General features: G+C 35.7%; 3 protein-coding genes and 2 long non-coding RNA genes across 5 annotated transcripts; 2 read left to right on the top strand and 3 right to left on the bottom strand.

Annotated features, from left to right (window-relative positions):
* Positions 1 to 83: 83 nt before the first annotated feature.
* On the bottom strand, positions 84 to 2,255 carry LOC111811108 (pentatricopeptide repeat-containing protein At4g21065). The gene has a single exon (XM_023697838.2). The coding sequence runs from the start codon at positions 2,129 to 2,131 to the stop codon at positions 455 to 457; it is 1,677 nt and encodes a 558-aa protein (XP_023553606.2). The 5' UTR covers positions 2,132 to 2,255; the 3' UTR covers positions 84 to 454.
* A 668-nt stretch (positions 2,256 to 2,923) lies between these two features.
* On the top strand, positions 2,924 to 7,681 carry LOC111811110 (uncharacterized). The gene is made up of 3 exons (XR_002817499.2): positions 2,924 to 3,069; positions 3,507 to 3,581; positions 5,865 to 7,681. It is a non-coding gene; the product is annotated as an uncharacterized LOC111811110 (long non-coding RNA).
* LOC111811111 (uncharacterized) lies at positions 5,907 to 11,121 on the bottom strand. Its single transcript, XR_002817501.2, has 4 exons — positions 10,981 to 11,121; positions 9,749 to 9,818; positions 7,367 to 7,469; positions 5,907 to 6,043 (listed from the first exon to the last, which is right to left on the bottom strand). It is a non-coding gene; the product is annotated as an uncharacterized LOC111811111 (long non-coding RNA).
* A 743-nt stretch (positions 11,122 to 11,864) lies between these two features.
* SDD1 (Subtilase family protein) lies at positions 11,865 to 14,877 on the top strand. Its single transcript, XM_023697835.2, has one exon. It carries the CDS (start codon positions 12,265 to 12,267, stop codon positions 14,566 to 14,568), a length of 2,304 nt encoding a protein of 767 aa, XP_023553603.1. The 5' UTR covers positions 11,865 to 12,264; the 3' UTR covers positions 14,569 to 14,877.
* An 882-nt stretch (positions 14,878 to 15,759) lies between these two features.
* On the bottom strand, positions 15,760 to 19,856 carry IAA10 (indoleacetic acid-induced protein 10). Its single transcript, XM_023697839.2, has 4 exons — positions 19,223 to 19,856; positions 17,548 to 17,882; positions 16,498 to 16,621; positions 15,760 to 16,310 (listed from the first exon to the last, which is right to left on the bottom strand). Exons 1-4 carry the CDS (start codon positions 19,537 to 19,539, stop codon positions 16,241 to 16,243), a joined length of 846 nt encoding a protein of 281 aa, XP_023553607.1. The 5' UTR covers positions 19,540 to 19,856; the 3' UTR covers positions 15,760 to 16,240.
* Between the last annotated feature and the right edge of the window lie 2,905 nt (positions 19,857 to 22,761).

Here is a 22,761-nt window from a genome sequence, read left to right as displayed (position 1 = left end):
TGTTCTCCTTCTCTCAAGGGAAGTTTGTTGTTGTTCTCATTCTTGGCAAATTCTTACGGGATATTTACTCACATGTCCGCCACTGGAAACATCATCATCCATTCGCGCTAATTTCTGGTGCTAATTTATAATTGAAGTTCGTTGTCATTCCCCTTCCTTCAAGGGCAAGTTCTTACGTGATATTCATCTGTCTGCCACTGAAAACATTACCATCCACATGCGGCGATATGCCAATTCCTGGTGTTGATTTATGATTGAAGTTCGTTATCATTCTCCTTCTCTTAAGAGCAAGTTCTTACATGATATTCACCTGTCCAACGTCGAAAACATCACCATCCATTTGGTGATATGCTGATTCTTGGTTCTGATTTATAATTGAAGTTCATTACAATCAAGAATTGGCGTAGTTGAAGAACAGATAAATGGGAAGAGGGAACGACTCAAGGGAGAAATTTCACCAATAATCATGACATGAACATGACCCTTTATCAAAATGATGAAACCGATTGCGATCCCGAATAATTATCTTCCTCTCATACCTGTCTGAAATATGTTTCATAAACGAATGACAGTCATGACAAATTCTAAGATTCTTCATGATCCTTATCGTCCTTTTATCTTTCAAACTAAGAAGAGCAAAGGCCACAGCTAATTTTTCACTGTGATAACTCAAGGAATGCTCTCTTTCTTCCTCGTCAATATCGTGTAGTACATTTTCCGTGCGAGGCGTGTAACCGCTGTTTCTTAGATCCCCAATAATCGAGCTCAAGAACTTCGTTATCTCCTCAGACTGTGGATGAGAATCGTCCCCAGAAACAAACTCGTGAGTCGCTTGGTCTATATTAATCAAACTACAGCCAGGTTCTTTGCCTATTCTTTTGCTTCTCATCCAACTCCTCACCGATGTCTTCTCTACCCATCTACCAGCTGCTCCATACACATTGGATAGAAGCACAAAATCGCCATCGTGCGACGAGTTTAGCTCAGAGATCTTCGCCTTCACCTTCTCAGCTATATCGAGATCGTTGTGATTCGCACATGCTCCGAGAAGGGTCCTCCAGATGATTGAATTCGGCTTCATTGGCATTCTTTCGACAAATTCGTAAGCTTCATTCAGCAGCCCTGCACGGCCAAGAAGATCAACCATGCAGCCATAATGCTCTAGATAAGGAACCATCTTATAATCCTTCGAAATGCTTTCGAAAATATCCCGACCTTCTCTTACAAGACCGCCATGGCTACAAGCTACTAAGACACTAGAAAAGGTTATATAATCTGGCTGTACCCCTGAATTCCTCATGCTGTGGAACACTGCCAAAGCCTCCCTACTGCGACCGTGGACTGCAAACCCGTTTATCAGCGCGGTCCATGTCAACACATTCCTCACCGCCATCTCTTCAAATACTACAACTGATTCATCAATGGAGCCACATCTGGAGAACATATCAATAAGAGCAGTGCCCAAAGCAACAGAAATTTCCAAGCCAAGCTTGTCGATAAACATCCGAACCCAACGACCCAATTCTAATGCTCCCAAGTGCGAGATCGCAGATATCACACTGAGCATGGTTACCTCATCAGGAACTACTTTATCTTCCAGCTGCATTGCCTTAAACAAGGCCAAAGCCTCAGATGCATAGCCATTATTAACAAAAGAAACAATAACAGTAGACCAAGAAACAGAATCTCTCTCAGACATTTCATCAAACACCTTGACTGCAATCTCAACAGACCCACAGCAACCATAAACACTCATCAACGAATTCTGCACAAAAATATCAGAGTCCAAACCATACTTAACAATAAGGGAATGCAAGTGAAGATCCATTTGCAATCGAGAACATGCCTTGAGAACAAATGGGAATGTGAAATGATCACAGGGGACGCCATTGCACCGCATAGAAGAGAAACAGGACAAAGAATGAGAAGGAAAATAGTGAGAATGTGCTCGTATGATGGTGTTGTAAGCGAAGGTATCTGGAGAAGGAATCCGAGAGAATACATAGCGAGCATAAGATAAGCTTTCGGGAGCTGCAGCAGCACAGGAAAGAAGGAGGCTACGGAGAGAGCGAGGATCATTCTGCTTGCAAGTTTTGATTATACAACAATGGAGTTTGTACACATTATTCATGTATTGTGAGAATTTCTCCAATCCGCGAAGAATCTTTTGAGAATCTGAGATTACTCTTTTGAAAGCCTTCGCTACCGCGCGATGAAGAGGAAGGAGCAGCGAATAAATGGAAGAAACACTTCCGGGTGTTATCAGCGTAATTTATAATATGAAAAAAAAAAAAAATATATATATATATATATATATACAATTTTTTAAAATTTTTTAATTAATTTTTATGTATTTTAAAAAATGTTTTTAAGTGATTAGAAAAAAAATCACAGACAATCAAATAATAAAAATAAAAATAAAAAAAACTTTAAAAATACATATCCAGTTAAATCTTTTTTTACCATTCTTACTGTGTTTAAAAAATAGTAATGAAATTTTAAAAACAAAAATTATTCCTATAAATATATACATAGGGAAACCATCAATTAACCCTCTTATATCATATTTAAATTTAAATTTAAATTTTTTATTTTTGTAGTCGAAAAGTATTAATGTTTTGAAAGTTTATGAGTATTTTTTAAATATGATATTAACGATTTATTTGTAAAATAACGGTATTTTTTACTTTTAAAAAAAGTTTTTTTTTTTATACTTTTAAAAAAGTTTAAGAGTGTATGAAAGATATTTTTAAATTAAAGAATTAATTATTTTTCTTTTAAATTTTTTTAGAAAACTTAAAAAGAATATTTTTTTAAAAGGTATTTTTTTTATATAGATAAAATGGAAAATAATTTTATTAAGTTCGCTTTACAACAGTATTTGTGTAAATGAAGGGTATTTATGTAAAATGTCACTGAGCTTTTGCTTCTCTATATAAAGGCGAAGAACGGAGGAACAGAGAGGTTTGCGCGCGAAAGTTTGGCGTTCTTGGAGTTGCTCTGACGAGGAGAAGGTTGATATTAGGGTTCGGAATTATCGGTGCCTCACTATGTTGTTTGCAAACGCAGGTATGTTTCAATGTTAGATTGATCTCATCAATGGTATTTACTTTTGGATTTTGATCGGTTAATCTTTTTCTAAACTGATGAACGTGAATGCTCTTCGCACAAATCGTAATTGCTTTAAGATTTCTGTTAGTCGAAATGGAAAAAAAAAAAAAAAAAATCATTAAACTAGTGATCTTGATTGCTCAGTCTCATAAATCCTAATTACTGGTTTAATTAGTCGACGAGGAGCAAGCCGTTTGCTATAAACTAATGATCGCGATTATTCAGTCTCAAAATCCTAACTATCAACGACAAAAAAAAGAGTATATATTATGTTCATCAATCTTATTACATTAGGCCTTTTAGTCAATCATTTTGATTCGTTTATTTATATTTTTTTCCTATTTTACACACGATCCGACGATTAACTGAATCTCTATCGCTTATTCTTAATTCAGACTTTGAATGAGTTGCTGCAGTACATGTTTGAAGAAGGTCTTGTGTCAGCGTTGCTACCTGAACAGTATTTTTAGGTAAGTATTTTGACGATTTTTCCTCCGTTATACTTCTATTTCTAACCATCTGGCATACATATGCTTCTCTGAATATCGTGCTTCCTAAATTCTTTCGTTTTCGTGCATTATAATGAATTGTATACTTTGGAGTTAGTGAATTTCTTGTGAAAGATATATTTCTTATCATAAAGTCTTATACATTCAATAATCGAATCGTGTCTGCCTAAGATCATTACAGATTGTTACGTGCATTTAGGGATGCACTGGTGGTAATATTCTCTAAAATCTCTTATTCACAATAGTTTCCTAAAAATCTCATAAAAGAAAAAAGAAAAGTTTACAAAATCCTGTTTCTTATATGCATGCCGTTTTCTTATTTTTGTCAAATTTTAGAGACGTTGTTTTCATTAATTCATATCTTACTGTTTCTTAGTAGTCTAGTTTCTTGGAAGCCTAAGTTATTCTTCAATGTTTTTCCATCATTTGTAGGTTACTATTAACTGAATCTGAATGTGCCTATGTAGTTTATATGTTATATCTTTGGGCAAATAAGATTTGTTGTAAGCCTTATAATGAACAGTTGTGCTGTTCAACTTACTTGGTTAGCTTTTTCTGTAAGTAAACTTTGATTGGATGAAACAAAATACGAAAGGCTTATAAGAAATCGAACTTAAAGCCATGTATGTCTCCCAGAAAGGAAAAAAAAAAAAACTTCCAAATATTTCAGATAATTATTCAATGAGGTCGGTGGTGTAAAGGATAGAAATTGTTAGGAAGTCTTAAAAGCTGTTGTGATATCAACCCCTGCGTAAGCTATACTCCATATTCACAGGAAACAATGCGTTGGAAAACTTTTGGAAAATCTAAAGGTAACTTCCTTGACACGGAAGAAAATACAAAATGGATGACATTTTAAGATAATTCACGTACTGTCGACCATTTAGGTTAATTCTTGATTGAGATTTGATAGTGTATATAGTAACCTTTAGCAAGAAGAATTTCGTCAAACACGTTCAGATAAAATGAACAGACTAAGATAGCAAGGTATTTTGTTTTTTTTTTCATATGTTAGGACATGGATGTTAAAGTAAAATAGAACACTTATCCTTCTAGAAAGCTTCTGAAGGTTCTACGCATGTCTCCAATATATTTTGCATTAGGTCTCCATACATATCTTGAAGATTTGATGTTTATGTTTCCTTAGGTCCGTAGGGAATCTCCTTTAGACAAGGTTAGATTTTCAAAGAAGTATTTAGGATATTTTGTATTCATGAAGGGTATAGTGAAAAATCTCTTTGCTTGGACCCAAAGTATCTCAAGAAGCAAGCTAGCAAAGCCATAGAAAGGTTTAAAAGTGAGCGAGCGAGCGAGAATTATAGCGTGATTTAATCTTTTCTCAAAAGTGTCTATCTTTATACCTTTTTAAACAGAAGTTCATTCTTTCACTTATTTTTCTCTTCCCTTTCGTGCTAATTTCTTCAACAATGAACATCAATGTTTACATTCGTAGAGGTCATAAACGTTAGCTAAGAAATGAAAATTTAGTTAAGTTACTTGAAACTTTGTCAAGTGATCTTTTAACTAATTACTCTTATAGTTACAAACTTAGGTTAGCTTATTAGAATATTAATTTTAGATATAAAGAGGTTTTATTGTATTGTTTAGTTCCCAAGATTTATTTTTAAAACCGGTCATTATGATATTGATGAGTATTAGAGTTACCGTCTTTTAATTGACATTGGATACTCCAAGGTTTTAATCATTCATGATGTTGTTTTAGTATAATGATTTTGGAGCTTAAAATGAAAGTTGCATATGATGTTTGTAAGCCATGGACTCCTTGAGTTTTCTTCCCTCTTAATCTTGATCATAAAGATAATCCGTTCCTATAGATTTTCTTGGAGATTCTAACGATTTTGGAATTTTTGAATAATTTAAACTTAAAGATCTTGTTTTTCAATATGATCAAATTCTCAAAATTAAATCATAAAATATTTGGTTTAGGAAGGTTTAGATTATTTGGGTAGTTCATCAAAAAAAAAATTGTTTGAAAATTGATGAAAAAAAGTTAAATATTTGAATTATTGCTCTTATTATACTTAAGAAATAAAATAATTTACGAAAAATTGTTGATGAGTAAAAAAAAAATATAATTAAATGTATGCATTATGCACTTAGTACAAGACTTGGTAAACGAAACTGCTCGCAACAAATTATGGATTGGAACTTATTTTTGCCTTTCTGATATTTTCCTATCTATTTTTATTTTATAGTAAATAATATGTAGGAGCGAATTCTCAGGTGGACTCATAAGTGACTTTGACTTTACGCTAATTGGTGTCAACTAATACATTTGTACGCAAAAAGCATGGAATCGAGGCAATGCTGTGCCACTGGTTTGTTTCTACCTATACCTCTTCTCTCTATATCCATTCAATTCACGTCCTTCCATTCCTTGCTGATCTCTGCTCAATTTTACTCTGCATAAAATCAAAACCCAAGGTTATACAATGGAAATGGAACCTAACAAATGAGGTAACAATCAATTAGATACATGCCCTTTTTAACTTTTATAAGTTTAGTTTTTGAACAATTTAGTCATTTAAATTTCAAAAGTTTTTTATTTTAATTGTGATATGTTTAAGCATGGTCTAAAATCGATATATTAATTATTTTTATCTATTAGATATTTTTAAAGTTTAGAGATCTTAAGCACAATTGAAATTTAAAGACTAATTAGTTACTTTTTAAAATTTAAGAAGACTTTAGCATTTTGGAAAGCTTGTAATTTAAATTTCAAATGTCATTTCCAAAATCAAAATAATTAAAGTTCGCTTTCCACCTTAAACTGTAAAATTATACTTTTATTATCAAAATTCTATGAATCTCTTATATCTCCTATGTATATTAAAAAAAAACAATAATTTTATTTATTTATTATCATTTTTAAATAAAAAAACTATTATCAAACATTAGGGGTGTACATGGGTCGGGTTGGAATGGGTTAAGAATTTTATGGACTAACCCATAAGATCAGACTGGTTGGATTGGTAATCTAACCAAATCCAAAAAATTTCAGAAGGTTGCCCAAAATTTTTCAGAACCAACTTTCTATTTTTTATAAAAAAAATTATTTATCCGCATAATTTTCAAACAAATTTTTAAACTACAATTATAACCATGTACTGTACATTTATTGTTAAGTAAATTGCAACAGAAATAATAATAAACTACAAATATAACAATGTACTGAACATTTATTGTTAAGTAAATTGCAACAGAAATATTAAATAAATTAGAATTTTGAATTAACTCTCTTGGTTTTGGAAATTTCAAATATTTTGCACAATTTTTTATAGAACTTATATTTAAAATCATTTACTTTTCACCTCGCCCAATAAAACATGAAAGTAAAAAGAAATTAAATATTAAGTCACTCAAACACAATATAATATTGTTTCATAATCATTTACTTTTCACCTCGCCCAATAAATTGAGTATTTTTTATTTTAGAAAATTAATCTCCCAACCTAATTCAATTCAATCCAACCCAGGGTTGGATTGGATTGTTGGATTCAATTTTTTTTTTTTTTTTTTTTTTTTTTTTTTTTTTTTTTTTTTTTTTTAAGTCAGACTCCATTTTGAAAAGAAAAAAAAAACTTTTAGTAATTAACAATTAAAAGTAATCATGTCTATTTTTATATATTGTTCAACAAAAAGGGCAGAGAATAGCAAACAAAAAGAAAACATTATAAAAAAATTGTATGTAAATGAAATAAATGAACAGTAAGATAGAAATGAACCTGGATGGAAAACCAGTAAACGGCTCAGATTGAACTTAGCATGAGGCTGGCACGCGGTTTTGGTTCCTTATCCTTCAAGTTGGTCCATTTCTGAATCATAGTGCTGATGCAGCCCACGAATTCAGTTATGGGGACAAGATACATGGCAGGAAATAAAAGATTCTAGATTACATTCAAAGTTTAGAGAAATTTTGGTCTCAAAAGGTTGATGTTATATTTATTTATTTATTTATTTATTTATTTATTTATTTGTTTCTCAAACATTATATGACCTTTCAAAGTTCAATTCTATTTCAATAACCTTATTGTGATTTACACTATTTAAGTGTCAATATGAAAATAAAGATTGAAAATAAGATGATAAGAATGTCAATGGACAGGCCAAAAAAACAAAATGATTAAATGTGGGAAATGAGTATTGTATACCAAATTTGTATAATTTAAGTGAGATATAATTCTATACTATGGTTGTGAAACAAGGCTCATTTACGGATTACTGGTAACTGAAGTTTTTATTGGCTTTGACCAAAGGAGGAGTTGACAGACCAGACCCACTTTGAAAGAGAGGTGTTAATGTAGGCTTCGAAAATTAAGGACAGAGAATTAGTTCTTTCGGAGGAAAATATTGGGATTGCAAGAACAAAGAGTGTTGAGAAAGTTCGAGGGATGGAGAATTTTGGAAGGTCAGAGAAAGACTCGAGTTTTAGCCTGAAGGGAACAAATGGGGTATCTATCTCTCTCAAGGGACTTATCAGGAAAGAATTTTCAGGTACATATAACTTACTGTAGAATATGATGAAAGCCTCCATATATAGTTATAACTTTAAAATTTTTTATTCTTTTTGGGAGAGCAGAACAAGGCTTGATTCATATTGTTTGAAACACTACGACTTCGCTCAGGCTGTTTGGTGTTGTTATACTTGAGGTTCGACTTTCAGTTTGCTTGTCATAGGGATCACAGTCAGATGATCGACAAGTTCCATCTACTACTGTTCCAAGAGATGGAAAGATTCATATGGCATGCCGATGTTTAGGCTTTCTTATGGGGCAGTGGGGAGAGAGAACTAATAGTACTTTTTTAGAGAGGGAGATGTTCGGACTCTAGCTGGATTCTATGTTTCTCCTTACCTCTTTTGAAAAACACTCACACTTTTTATTAACACCAATTGATAAAAGATTACAAAATACCCTGTAAAAACTACTAAACTACGTGTTTTGGAATGAAACTTTATTAACACCAATTGAGAAAAGATTACAAAATACCCCGTAAAAACTACTAAACTACATGTTTTGGAATGAAACTTTATTAACACCAATTGAGAAAAGATTACAAAATACCCCGTAAAAACTACTAAACTACGTGTTTTGGGATGAAACTTTATTAACACCAATTGAGAAAACATTACAAAATACCCCGTAAAAACTACTAAACTATGTGTTTTGGGATGAAATGGTAGGTAGGGTGTAGGGGAATTTATAATATAGGCTAGACAATTTATTCCTAAAGTACTTCAATAATTTTTCTAAAATAATTAGGTATCTTTATGCCTGAAATACTTAAATCATTTTTTTAAAATATCTAGGTATCTTTGTTTCTAAAATACCTGAATCATTTTCTTAAAATAAGAGACAATTGACTAATAGGATTATTGGGTTTGACTTTATTAGGCTAGTGATGATGTTTTAACGTAGTTGCCAGTTTGACATCCGACAACGACCTCCCACAAAGTTAGTAATACAAAATAAGGCAGAAAACTATGGCCTCCTGCAGGAATGCTACAGGAAAACATACAATTGAAAGCCTTTATAGAGAAGAGGTATCTTGGCTAATCTTTGGCAAGACAACAAAAGCATCACTTACAACTGCTTCAACGGGTTTTTTTTTTTTTTTTTTTTTTTTCCTTTTTTTTTTTTCTTTTTTAATCAAAGAAGATGCCTGCTTGGTTTTCTTGAGGGAAACAGTTAGGGAATGGGGAGGAGAGACCGAAGTCGATACCCCAATTTAAGACAGAGACGTTACACAGAAGCCATCATATAGAAAAACAATAGGTGAAGGCACAGACAATGGCTTGGGAAATTCCGCCATTAAAAAAATAAATTTGCTTTCGAACTTCATAAGGCATTGGAGTAGAGGGAAATTAGATGCTTAGTGCAAGGTTTGAGATAATGGATCACTATAGTAATCTGAAAGCTGTGGCCTTGGAATGCAAGTTCGATGAAAGTAAAACTACTTTTATGGAGGCATAAGACACTAAATGCACTATAGAAAAACTATGAAGCAGTTCAATAACAATAATTTAATTGTGTGCTGAATCGAAATCTAGCTTAGAAACTATAGGAAGTGAACAAAAAAATTGGGAGCAATAATGCTGAGGTACTGACCTCATAGGCTTTACCCGTAAATTTCATTTAATCTCCACGAGCAAAAAGCTAATGCAAGCTGCAGATGCACCTGTCAAAAGGCTATTAGTTTTGTATTTACTTGTGTTTAGATATCCAACACATGGCTAATGCCAAAATCTAATTGAAGGCTAAAAATGTTCTTATCCTAAATGTCTAATAGCAGATTTTTTTTTATTTTTTTTTTCGTAATACTTACTGTAAGATATCGAAATATTGAAAATAAGAATTGCTAAAAAGTTGACAAAATTATTAAGAAAAATTACAAGATTTGATTAAGCAAAATATCTTTTCAGAGAAGATTGCGACTGGAGTGCTCCTAACTGCAAGTTCAAGTCTTCACAATGTTCGAAGTAAATCAATTTTTTATTGTATAAACCTTTTATGATAATACCTTTAACAAGTCATATTATTCTACAAATCCGAAAATGTTACAATCATATATCTCAAGCTTGAGAGAAACTATGATGTATGAGATTCAGAAAATAATAAGTTCGTCAAGAAACTATTTAAAATACTGATTCACATGTTAAACTTAATTAAATGTCATGCAAGTAAAACGAATTGCACATTTACATCCATAACTATAAATGTTATTCCTAACTATTCAGTTCACATGTCAACAGAAACCACCGAAAACTGAAAGTCGTCATCAAAATTTTAACAACGAAGATCTCAACAATCATTGACATGGATCAAGTCATTAAGCAAGATAGTCTAAAACAAGACACAAGTCAGCGATCAGTGAAAAAGCCGATCAACTATAACACCTGATCTAATCTTGTCGATGACGAAAAACTTGTGACAAACTATTTGATACTGAGAAATCACGATCATTAATTTAAGAAACGATCTGATTTCCTCCACTTATCAAATCCTACAGTAATGATGAACTATGAGACTTCGCAGTCACAACCGTTTAATTTAGTGAACTGTTTTATTTCCTCTCGATTAATCAAAATCGTAACACAAAGAAATCATGAGACCTAACAATCACCATCGTTAATTTAGTGAACTATTTGATTTCCTCGTCCACTAATCAAAATCGTACGGTAAATAAATTAGAAGACCTATCGATCTATTTGATTTCATCGACAAACCAAAATCCTACGGTGACAATGAGACCTATCCATCACCATTGCTGATTAAAGAGGAAATAGTTTAAATCACCGACGCACTAAACGAATCGGTAAGAGATCATCCATCCGACGTACCTGATTGCTTGGATGTCGGATTCGTGAGCCACCGATAATTTCAAACCCTAATCTCATCGCATTTCTCATCGGAGCAATCTCGAAACCACAATTTTTCGCGCGCAGATTTTGTATCGTTCGACTAGCTTCCAGATTCCCGCTCTTGGCTTTATATAGTGTTACGGCACGGGAACGGCTGGAGCTACGTTATATTAACGGAGGAGAAAATAGTAAAAAGGGGTTTGCTAAAACGGCGCCGTTTAACTAATGGGCTCAAAAAAGCCCAATTTCTTTTCACACCCGAAAACTGATCTCTTGTGCCATATTACTGGGCCCGGCCCAAATAGATTTTTTTTTGTTAATTGAATTTTTGAAAAAGCGAAAAAATTGAGTTGATATATATATATATATATATTTTTTTTTTTTTTTTTTATATCAAGATAGCAACGCATTTTAATTATCAACTTAATATGCATCATTAAAAAAATATTAAATAGGATTTTAAAAAAATAGATAATTTTAGATTATGAACTCTATTCGAATTAACTTGTCACGGTCCTACTTTTTCAACCGTACGGCGTTGTGATTTTGACATGATCACGACCAATCTTAAGGGAAATCAAGCCCCATATATATTTTTCGCCCTGTCTTTGTGGCTTCATCGAACTCTAGGTGAGGTTTGTTTTTGCTTACCAAACATCACTTGTACGGATTCAAGCTTGTTCGACCACACACGCTGCCTGCGTTTGCGTGTTCAATCATCTACGACATAACCTACTTGCCTCTACACTAGACCAAGTCATTCGACTCAACTTTGTCTCTACTCGAGGTTGAGTCACCAACCTAACCGTGTAGGCCCGCGTAGCCAAGAAAAGAAGAACAAAGAGCGTGTTGCATTAAATGACACCAAATCTATGTTCCTTTTTACCTTGCTTCAAATTCTCTACGCATACGCTCATTTGGGAAACAAAAATTCACACAACTTTCTGAATTCAAATCCCTTTTAAAGCTCACCATTACTTCTCGTGAAGCTTTGAGCAATCAACAATGGCCTCAGCTCCACCATCGCCCAAATTTGTAAGTTTCTCTCTCTCTCTCTCTCTCTAAAAAACAAGGGATCCTCGTGATGAAGAGCTCTTATACTTCACGAGTTTCATATTTTACACTCAGAATTTCAGAAATGCTTCCTCAATGGAATCCTAGATTTGAATTCTCTTGGCTTCCTCCTTCAAATATCCATCAAATTTTGGTCCAAAATCATGAATCTAACTTCAAGAATCAGTGTCTTGTTGGCTGTAGAGATTCATGGATTTCAACTCCCAAATGGGTTTTCCCACCATTTTCCTCTGTTTTCTTTTGCTTCAAGTTCAAGCAAACGCTTCCAATCTCCAAACTTACATGATTCAACTCCATCCACAAGGATTAACCAGCTCTGTTTTTGAATCTAAGCTTCAATGGCATCTTTCTTTTCTTGAACAAACGCTATCTGTTGAAGAAGACTGTTCTTCTCGCTTGCTTTATTCGTATTCGAACGCCATGGAAGGATTTGCAGCTCAGTTATCTGAAACTGAGCTTGAGTATTTGAAGAAGTTGCCTGATGTTGTGGCTGTAAGAGCTGATAGAAAGTATGAAATTCAGACAACTTATTCACATAAGTTCTTGGGTGTTTGCACACAAGGTGTTTGTTATAAGTCCTCAATGGGCCAAGGGGCAATCGTTGGGGTTCTTGACACGGGAGTTTGGCCTGAGAGTCCAAGCTTTAGTGATTCCAAAATGCCCCCAATTCCACAAAAATGGCGAGGGGGTTGCCAAGAAGGGCAAGATTTTAATTCCTCAAGTTGTAATAGGAAACTCATTGGTGCTAAGTTCTTCATCAAAGGACATCATGTGGCTTCATCGCCGCCTTCCGATACCGTCCAGGAATATGTCTCCCCAAGAGATTCCCATGGCCATGGGACTCACACTTCTTCAACAGCTGCTGGAGCTTCAGTTGCCGGAGCTAGCGTATTCGGTAATGGAGCTGGTGTGGCGCAGGGGATGGCCCCGGGCGCCCACATTGCTGTGTACAAGGTTTGCTGGTTTAGTGGCTGCTATAGCTCTGATATTGTAGCGGCCATGGATTCCGCAATAAGAGATGGTGTTGACATTCTCTCCCTTTCGCTTGGTGGCTTCCCACTTCCGTTTTTCGATGACAATATCGCCATTGGCAGTTTTCGAGCAGTGCAGCATGGCATCTCAGTCATTTGTGCAGCAGGAAACAATGGCCCAACTCAAAGCTCTGTCGCCAATGTAGCTCCTTGGATCACCACCATTGGTGCAGGCACGCTCGATCGAACATTCCCAGCTATAGTTCGACTAAGCAATGGCAAAGCCATTCCCGGCGAATCAATGTACCCTGGAAACAAGTTCAATCAAGCTACCAAGGAGCTTGAGTTGGTTTACTTGACTGGAGGGCAAATGGGAAGTGAACTTTGCTTAAAAGGGTCTCTTCCACGAGAACAAGTAGAAGGAAAAATGGTGGTTTGCGACCGTGGCGTCAACGGCCGATCCGAAAAGGGGCAGATTGTGAAGGAATCTGGAGGAGCTGCTATGATCCTTGCAAATACAGAGATAAATCTAGAGGAAGACTTGGTCGATGTTCATGTTTTGCCAGCCACGTTGATCGGATTTGCGGAGGCGAATCGGTTAAAAGCTTACATTAACACAACAACCAATCCAAAAGCCAGAATCCAATTTGGAGGAACCGTGATAGGAAGAACAAGAGCTCCATCTGTAGCTCAGTTTTCATCAAGAGGACCAAGCCCCACAAATCCTTCAACGCTCAAACCTGATGTAATTGCTCCTGGGGTCAACATTATAGCAGCTTGGCCTCAAAATCTTGCTCCAACCGGCCTTCCAGAAGATTCTAGAAGGTCAAACTTCTCTGTCATGTCAGGAACATCCATGTCTTGTCCCCATGTCAGTGGAATTGCAGCTCTAATCCATTCAGCTCATCCAAAATGGACACCGGCAGCTATCAAATCAGCCATCATGACAACCGCCGATGTTACCGATCGTTTCGGGAAACCGATTCTCGATGGCAACAAACCAGCTAGTGTTTTTGCAATGGGAGCTGGTCATGTAAACCCAACAAGAGCCATTGATCCTGGCTTGGTCTATGATATCAAGCCATATGATTATGTCATTCATCTTTGTGTTCTTGGCTACACTCATTCAGAAATCTTCATCATTACCCACATGAATGTGAGCTGCCACAAAGTTCTTCAGATGAACAAAGGCTTCACATTGAACTATCCCTCCATGGCTGTCGTTTTTAAGCACGGGACAACGAGTAAGATGGTTTCGAGACAGTTGACGAATGTCGGGAGCCCGAATTCCGTCTATGAAGTGGAAGTAACCGCGCCTGAAGGAGTGAGCGTTCGAGTTAAGCCTCAGCGCTTGGTGTTCAAACATGTGAACGAAAGTTTGAGTTATAAGGTATGGTTTATGTCTGAGAAGAGAAGAGAAGGAAGAAAGGTGAGCTCTACAGAAGGGCATTTGACATGGCTCCATTCTGAGAACAGTAAATACAGAGTGAGAAGCCCCATTGTAGTGACTTGGAAGAACTAAAGGTATGTTTTATGACCCACAAAGATACTGATATTGAGTCACAGTCGGGTTAGTTTAATAATTTTCACAAATTTCTACTATAGATTTCTTCTTCCCTTGAAATTTTGTGTAGATTTCTTCTTCCCTTGAAATTTTGTGTAGAAAATCTGCCTTTAATCTGCCTTTAATCTGCCTTTTGCCATCTGGATTGATGTACTTGTCTTCCAGTTACCAAAGTTAGGATGATAATCGAGACTTGGAATTGTGTGATAGTGATCGAGAATGGAATTTGGATTTCCACCTGTTCTCGGTCGTTACTAAGTTCTCAACTTCCATCTAACATTTTGAAGGATTTGTGAGATCCTACATCGATCGGAGAGGGAAACGAAACATTACTTATAAGGGTGTGGAAACCTCTCCCTAGTAGAGGCGTTCTAAAAATTATGAGGCTAATGACAATACGTAATGGGCCAAAGTGGAGAATATCTATAAGTGGTGGGTTTGAGCTGTTACAAATGGTATAAGAGCCAGACACTAGGCGATGTGCTAGGGAGGTCGTTGGATCCCCAAGGGAGGTGGATTGTGAGATCCCACATCGATTGAAGAAGGAAACGAAACATTCCTTACAAAGCTGTGGAAACCTCTCCCTAGTAAACGCCTTTTAAAAACTGTGAGACTGACGATAATACGTAAAGGGCTAAAGCGAATAATATTACGTAAAGGGCTAAAGCGAATAATATTACGTAAAGGGCTAAAGCGAATAATATTACGTAAAGGGCTAAAGCGAATAATATTACGTAAAGGGCTAAAGCGAATAATATTACGTAAAGGGCTAAAGCGAATAATATTACGTAAAGGGCTAAAGCGAATAATATTACGTAAAGGGCTAAAGCGTAAAGGGCTAAAGCGAATAATATTAGGTAAAGGGCTAAGGCGAATAATATTGATATTCTTATAGCAGTTCTCCCCGCAAAACATTCAAAAGACATGCCCTCCATGAGAGATATAATGACAATGCTTGGAGAAGCAAAACCAAGGAGAAAAGGCAACGGTGGCAATGAAGGATTGGGAACCAACAAAGAGAAGCCAATTTTCAGCACTTCTCCTGTACATGGCCTTATGTAGGATCAAGAAACCGACTTGCCTCTACATAAGGTCAAGTTTGCTTCTACTCGGGGCCAAGATCTCTCAATGGAACATCGCATATGTATGTATGTATAAACAAGCAATACAGGCATTATTGTAAATTCCAAAATTTTCCCTGTTTACAGACACAACCATTAAGTGAGAAGAAAACTAGAACAAAAGAGCACTTTCCCAAGGCATAAAAGGCTTAAGCAGAGCAGTATTTGCTTTAATATTCACAACATAAACATTCCCACATCTGTATATGTGCAGGGCTTTATGACTGTGACGACTTTCCAAAACTACACAAATTGACAATTCCCAGAGCTTTGGGAATAAGATCAGAAAACCCAGAAAAGAAGAGAAAAAGGCCAATCCTTTTTCTTTCAAAATGCTTATATAGCCTATTACCTCTCATTTGCACAGTTTTTTCGAGCTGATATTGGCCTTCCTCGTTCCGATACAGAGCAGCAGATTCGCCACGGAGAATTGGTGTCGTGCAAAAGAAAATAAAAAAGAAAGAAAAACAGAGCATCTTCAATTGTTGAGTTTCAATTCTGCTGGCAGATCACCTGCCAATTTGATTAGCTTCAGCTGCTTTCATTATCCTAAGCCTCTTCACGGATTGGGTAAACATTCTGGACATATGATCAAAAGAATCATAGTTATATATTGAAAGTTTCTAGCTATTCTTCCCTCTGAAAACGATGCTAGAAATGTTATATATTGAAAGTTTCTAGCTCGAAGATCGCCAACTAGGTTAAAAGTTTACGAACTCGAACTTAAAGGCCTTATCAGACTAAATGAAGTGACAAGAGAGCATACCCCCAAGGAACATCGCCAACTAGCATCCAATCTCCTTCCCTGTCTTCATAAGTAAGCATGTACCCAGATAGTCCATTTAGTAGTCTGGAGGGTCTCACTATGTCATGTTCCTTTATACTCGATCCTGTATCAGACGATAAAGCATCGTTATCGGTTGCCAGTCACAAATTTCATGATAAAATGTCAATAAATGGATAAGGTGGTCCTTCATAAAAGAGCTAACATTGTTGCTTCACTATGGCTAATAAGAAGCTTCTATTCATACTCAATAAATAACCCAAAAATACTAGCATTTACTTCAGGAAGAGAGCCTTTCTTCCAGAGATTCTCGATATTACCACTTTCATCTTTACATTAACCTTCTTTATGCAGCTTTAAAGTAACCCTACAGATATTCAAGTAAAAGATTGTCCATGTAAAGGCCCATTTCCCTTTCGGGCTTGCCCTCAAGGTTTTTAAAACGCGTCTGATAGAGAGAGATTTCCACCTCTTATAAAGGGTGTATCGTTCTCCTCCCCAACCAATATGGGATCTCACAATTTACCCCTCTTCGGGGCCTAGCATCCTCGCTCGCACTCGTTCCTTTCTCCAATCGATGTGAGACCCCCACCAAATACACCCCCCTTCGAGACCCAACGTCTTTGCTGGCATATCGCCTCATGTCCACCCCCTTTGGGGCTCAACCTCCTCGCTGGCACATCTCCCGGTGTTTGGCTCTGATACCATTTGTAACGGCTCAAATCCACCGCTGGCAGATATTGTCCTCTTTGGGCTTTCCCTTTCGAGCTTACCCTCAAGGTTTTTAAAACGCGTCTACTATGAAAAGGTTTCCACACCCTTATAAAGAATGTTTCGTTCTCCTCCCCAACTAATGTGGGATCTCACCGCCCATCTTAATTCCATTCAGACCAAAAAATAGCATTAATACACTATTAAATTGAACTCTAGGGAACCTTCACTTCTTATTGAGTTGAAAATATTCAATTTTAGAGATTGAAACCACAAAATTCACTTCTATACACGATATTGCAGAGGTCGGAAAGGAATTACCAGTGGAATCAACCAGTGCAGTGGGATCAAGGAACATGTTCTCGACGGTTTGAGCCAAGGTTTCATAGCTACTGTGAGCACTGAGGTTAACCTTTCTTCCAATGAGAACTCCATCCATATTCACCTTCACGTACACAGAATTTCTGGAAGTCCTACGCTCTTTATTTGCTTTGTTTCTATCACTAACACCATTAAGTGTCCCTGCCTCCGTATGCTTGTTTTTATTCTTGCCAGCAACTGCCTTGAATTCTTCTACAGAATGAGGTTTTGCCTGGTTAACCAAGGTACTGATCCTAGAAGCTCTGATTGGGGGCCACCCCACGACCTGGCTACTTCTGAAAGTATATCAAAATATTACAACATAACCCACCACGAAGAACCCTATTCTCGATACAGTTACAGTAACACTATTAAAGCTTCTCTTTTAAAAAAAATTATATATACACACATATACATACATATATTCAACATATGGGCGACCAATGTGATATTCAAGCAACTTGTCAAAGCATACTCAAAGAATGTTTCACATACTGCAACTATTACTACTTCGATGATACAATTATGCGAAGTGCATAAAAATCTATAGGTATGGAATTCTGAAGTAACGAGATTGGGATTTGTTTTGTAGATGTTTCCAAAGATTTCTGTTTCTATATTCAGAACTGTTTTAAGAACTCATGTAAAAGTAAAGGTAGTTGTGTGCTTAAAATCACATTCATAACCTAAAAAAAAAAAACTTCTATTATCCTAAAAGGAAAATGATCATAAAGATAATCTATTTTTAGGAGTTGGTTGGCAGTATATATATATATATTAGGAGTTAGTTGGTAGCTTGTAACATATTTTGAGGATTGTAATTTCAATCTCACTTCAGTTTCTCATTTCTCATTCTTAACATCGTTACACAACTTTCTTGTTTCACTAGGTGTTAGTGCCACAGAATTCATAAAAGCATCGAAGCATGGAAATCTGGTCTCACTTTCTTCTCATTGCATCGTCTTTTATCCGTTCAACTCAATCCTAGATTACTGATGTCCGGTAAACGAACATAATGGGGAGATTTCAAACCTTCTAGTCAAGGCCATGGATACCAGTTCTTAGGTTATCTGGTAGCAAATATACACCTCATAGGGCGTTATTTTGAATGTTAACTTGAAGTTATATTAAACAAACTGCAATGACTTGGAAAGCTCTAGAAAAAGATTTCAGAGGGTATCTCGTCCTTTGAAGTCTACCAAAGGCCAGTTTTCAATTTTTATCAGAGCCGTATCATATTTAATTAGATGGAGTACGGCAGAAGCACAAATCCGCACAAATCCGAACAAATTCAAAATGATTCCCTATCTATATTCAGCTTACTGTTTGCTTTTGGGATGAGGAAAAGGGAGCCAGAGGAACCATAAAAGTAAACAACAGCAAACATATCTGTCAGTATCAGATTCATCAAGATAAATATCAAGAAATTCGAATCAATTTGGTACTGAAACGCAAAACCAGAGAAGCACATGCAACTTCACAGCTAATAATTGTGTTGATAGAGAAAATCTAAAATCGGTAGGGATCAATCAAGGACATTAAACTCTCATGCTTCACACAAAATTGGAAACCAGAGAAAAAGTGGAGTGAATTATGCATTAAATTCCTCGCATAGGCAAGAATTAGTAATCAGTACCTCCCGCCATTGATAGTCGCTGCGGAATCAGAATTTCTCTTCGAACCATTAGTGACATTGACTCCACTAAGCGAAGACGAGGAACAGATCGACGAAGAAAAATCCTCAGCCGTTAAAATTCTCCCAAATTGAGCGATGGAAACCTTCTGAATTTTGCGTGAATCGCGAACACCGAGGCTGAGCCCTAGCCCTAATTCAATCTCCGACTCGTCTGGGCACGAGGAGCCCTCAGACGACAACATCACGTTTTCATCTTTACAAATAGTCGACATAGATTCTTCAGAAACTACACCGCTTCCACCTCCGCTAGAAGCCATCAAATTCAACGAAGAAAAAGAAGGGGATTCAAGGAGAGCAAAAGAAGTGGATTGATTAGAAACGAAGCCTTGGATTGGAAATAAATGAATGAATCAACGACAAAATCAACATCAACAACAACAACTAACAATAACGAGCATAGAAAAAGCAATGCCGTGAGGACGGTGAAGGCGCCTTTGTTTGGCGGAAAATAGGAGAGAGAGAGCAGGTTTAATGGTGGTGGCGTAGTGAAGAAGGGAGGATTGATATTGAAGCAACGGCATTGATCGAATTTATGAGGAATTGGACCCACCTGTCTGGTTTATGCGCCTCCATCTCCATCATTGTCTTCTTCCCCACTGCTCCTAATCGCCTTCCCTCGCCTGCTTAACTTTCTTCTCTTTTCTTGATATTTTCAATTTCTCCGCTATCTCCTCTTCCGCTATTTATACGTTCCTAAAATGGGCTTCAAGCGAGCCCATATATATATATATATATATATATATATATTTATGAAATTATAAATTTAGTATGATTTTTTTTTTTTTTTTTTTTGGTTTTTATGAATTTTTAACTTTTCAAATTATAAATTAGTCCCTAATTTTGGCACGTTTTAAAATTTATAGATTTATCAGGGGTAAAATTGCAAGTTTCAAGATTCCCTTATTTTGAATTTATTAGAAGTATGGGAGGTGTTCAAATGACCCGAGAATATGACTAACATAAACTACCCGTCCAAACCATAAAAGTTGGGTTGAGATAAACTTTTTTTTTATTTTGAAAATTTAAAATTTGGGTCAATTTGCATATTGACGTTTTTTTAAGGTTACAACCCAACACGACCCTATTTGACGTTTGAAATTGATGAAAACCGACCGCCCAACTTGAAAATTGAGGGTTGAGTTGAGTTGTGAACTATGTTCGGGTTGTTTGAGTCACCAACCCAACCAACCTATAATTTCAGGTTGATCTAAGAGATTTTTCCAACCTAATTTATATACAGCTCTAATGAATGATTTTCCCAACCCGAGAGTTTTTAGCTCTTTTTTTTTTCTTTGCCTATTATTTTTTCTCGAGATAAAAAAAATAATATTCGTTAAAAAAAATAAATAGTTACACTAATAGACCATATATGAAAATTTCATACGTAACATTGTAAATTTTTTTAATATAATTATAATTTTTAAATAAATGAAACGTTTTTTTTATTTTCTTTTTATTATTATTATTATTATTTAAATAAATACTGTGTTTTCCGTAATTTTTTTTTTTTTTTTAAGTATTGTAATTAAATTATGGCCCAAAAGGCGGCCCAAGGCTAATATGGAAATGGTAACCTGACGATATTGTTCCGAGAAAAGACACGATACGATACGACACGACACGATACGATAACGATAGAAAGAGAAGCAATGGGGCCCGCACTCATATGTTTCTAAAAGGTCTCCCGACAAGGTAGGGCCCGCGTCCCATCACATTGCTGGACACGTTGGAAATAGAACCGTGTGGGACCCACGTTCTTGGCGGGCCCCACCAGACATCGGATTTTTGCTCCGACGCTCGAGTAGTTGGAGACTCGACTTCATCCGATTACTGACTTTGACCGTTGACTCTTATCCACAAGAAAGAAATTGGAGGAAAATTTTAAATTTTAATTAATTTTATTATAAATAAATATCTCTTTTATAGTTACACTTTGACTATAACTAATTGGTTGGACTTTTTTTAAAAAAAAAAAAAAATTAAATGGAATATAAATAAATAAATGTTTTTTCTAACGAATATTAGAGGTATGGTTTAAAAATATTAGTGCTATAAAAATTTAAAATATTTTTACATTTTTCTTTCATATATTTAATTATTAGAATAAAGTTATATATTTCATTATTTATTTTCTAATAAATTTTTAAATAATTTTTAACTATTTAAAATAAAATTTTCAAAATATATATTCATATTATTTGCAACAAATATATATTTTTCAAGTGTTTTCCAAATACTTAAAAATTATTTTTAAGAGTATATATATATATAATTGTATCCTAAATAGTAATATATATTTTAAAATTAACAATAATATCAGCTAATTTTATTTTCAATAAAGAGATTGAGTCTCCCCTCAAATAGTAGTTTATCTGTCTAGTATCATTGAATAGAGTTCTACCATAGATCTTCAACCAATATGATCTATTTAACATAAATGTCTTCTACTTGCTTCTACTAGAGAGAGGTTTCTAAACTCCGGGTTTGTTCTCTCCAATCAATATGGGATCTCTATGGGATCTCACAATCCACCCCCTTTGAAGACTCAATGTCCTCGTCAGCTTACCGCTGGGTGTCTGCGTCTAATATCATTTGTAACAATCCAAGCCTACCGCTGGTCAATATTGTCCGCTTTCGTCCGTTATGTATCATCATCAACCTTGCGATTTTAAAACGTGTCTATTAGGGGAAGATTTCCACATCTTGGGTTTCCACTCTCCAATCAATGTGGGATCTCACAATATATCTCTTATCTAAGAACTACACCTTTGAAACTCACAACTACTTCTTTGTTTGATACTCGAGATTCTACTGATATAGTTAACTTAGATGAATGACTTTGATACCACTTTTTAGGGACAAGTGATTTCCACAATCAGGAGCGTTATTTCAACCCTGTGCTCCAGAAACAAACAAATGTCTTAGTTCATCCCTTCAAGGGTTTTTGGTTTAGAGTTTCATTTTAAATAAATATGTCCCCTAGATATTCGATTCTATGTGCTTCGGATACCCCGATACCTCTCTAACCAATGTTAGATCTCACAATACACTTCTCTCTGAGGATCAACGTCCAGTGTTTGGCTCTGGTACCATTTGTAACTATCCAAGGTCACCGCTAGTAGATATTGTCCGCTTAGGTTCAATACGTATTGCCGTCAGCCTCATGGTTTTAAGACGCGTCTGTTAGGAGAGATTTTCACCCCCTTATAAGGAATATTTCGTTCCTCTCTCCAACCGATGTGGAATCTCACAATCCACGCCCCTCGGAGACCCAGCGTCCTCGCTGGCACATCACCCGGTGTTTGGCTCTAATGCCATTTGTAACAGCTTAAGCCTACCGTTAACAAGTTCACTTTGACACGTTACGTATCGTCGTCAACCTTACGGTTTTAAAACGCGTATGTTAGGGAGAGGTTCCCACACCTTTAATGTTTCGTTCCTCTCTTCAACCAATGTGGGATCTCACAGTTAGAGAGGGA

This window comes from Cucurbita pepo, chromosome 15 (assembly GCF_057944985.1).
Source record: "Cucurbita pepo subsp. pepo isolate OVF chromosome 15, ASM5794498v1, whole genome shotgun sequence".
Lineage (NCBI taxonomy): Eukaryota > Viridiplantae > Streptophyta > Magnoliopsida > Cucurbitales > Cucurbitaceae > Cucurbita > Cucurbita pepo.
Note: the sequence above shows the minus strand (reverse complement) of the source record. Positions and strands in the feature narration are given on the sequence as shown.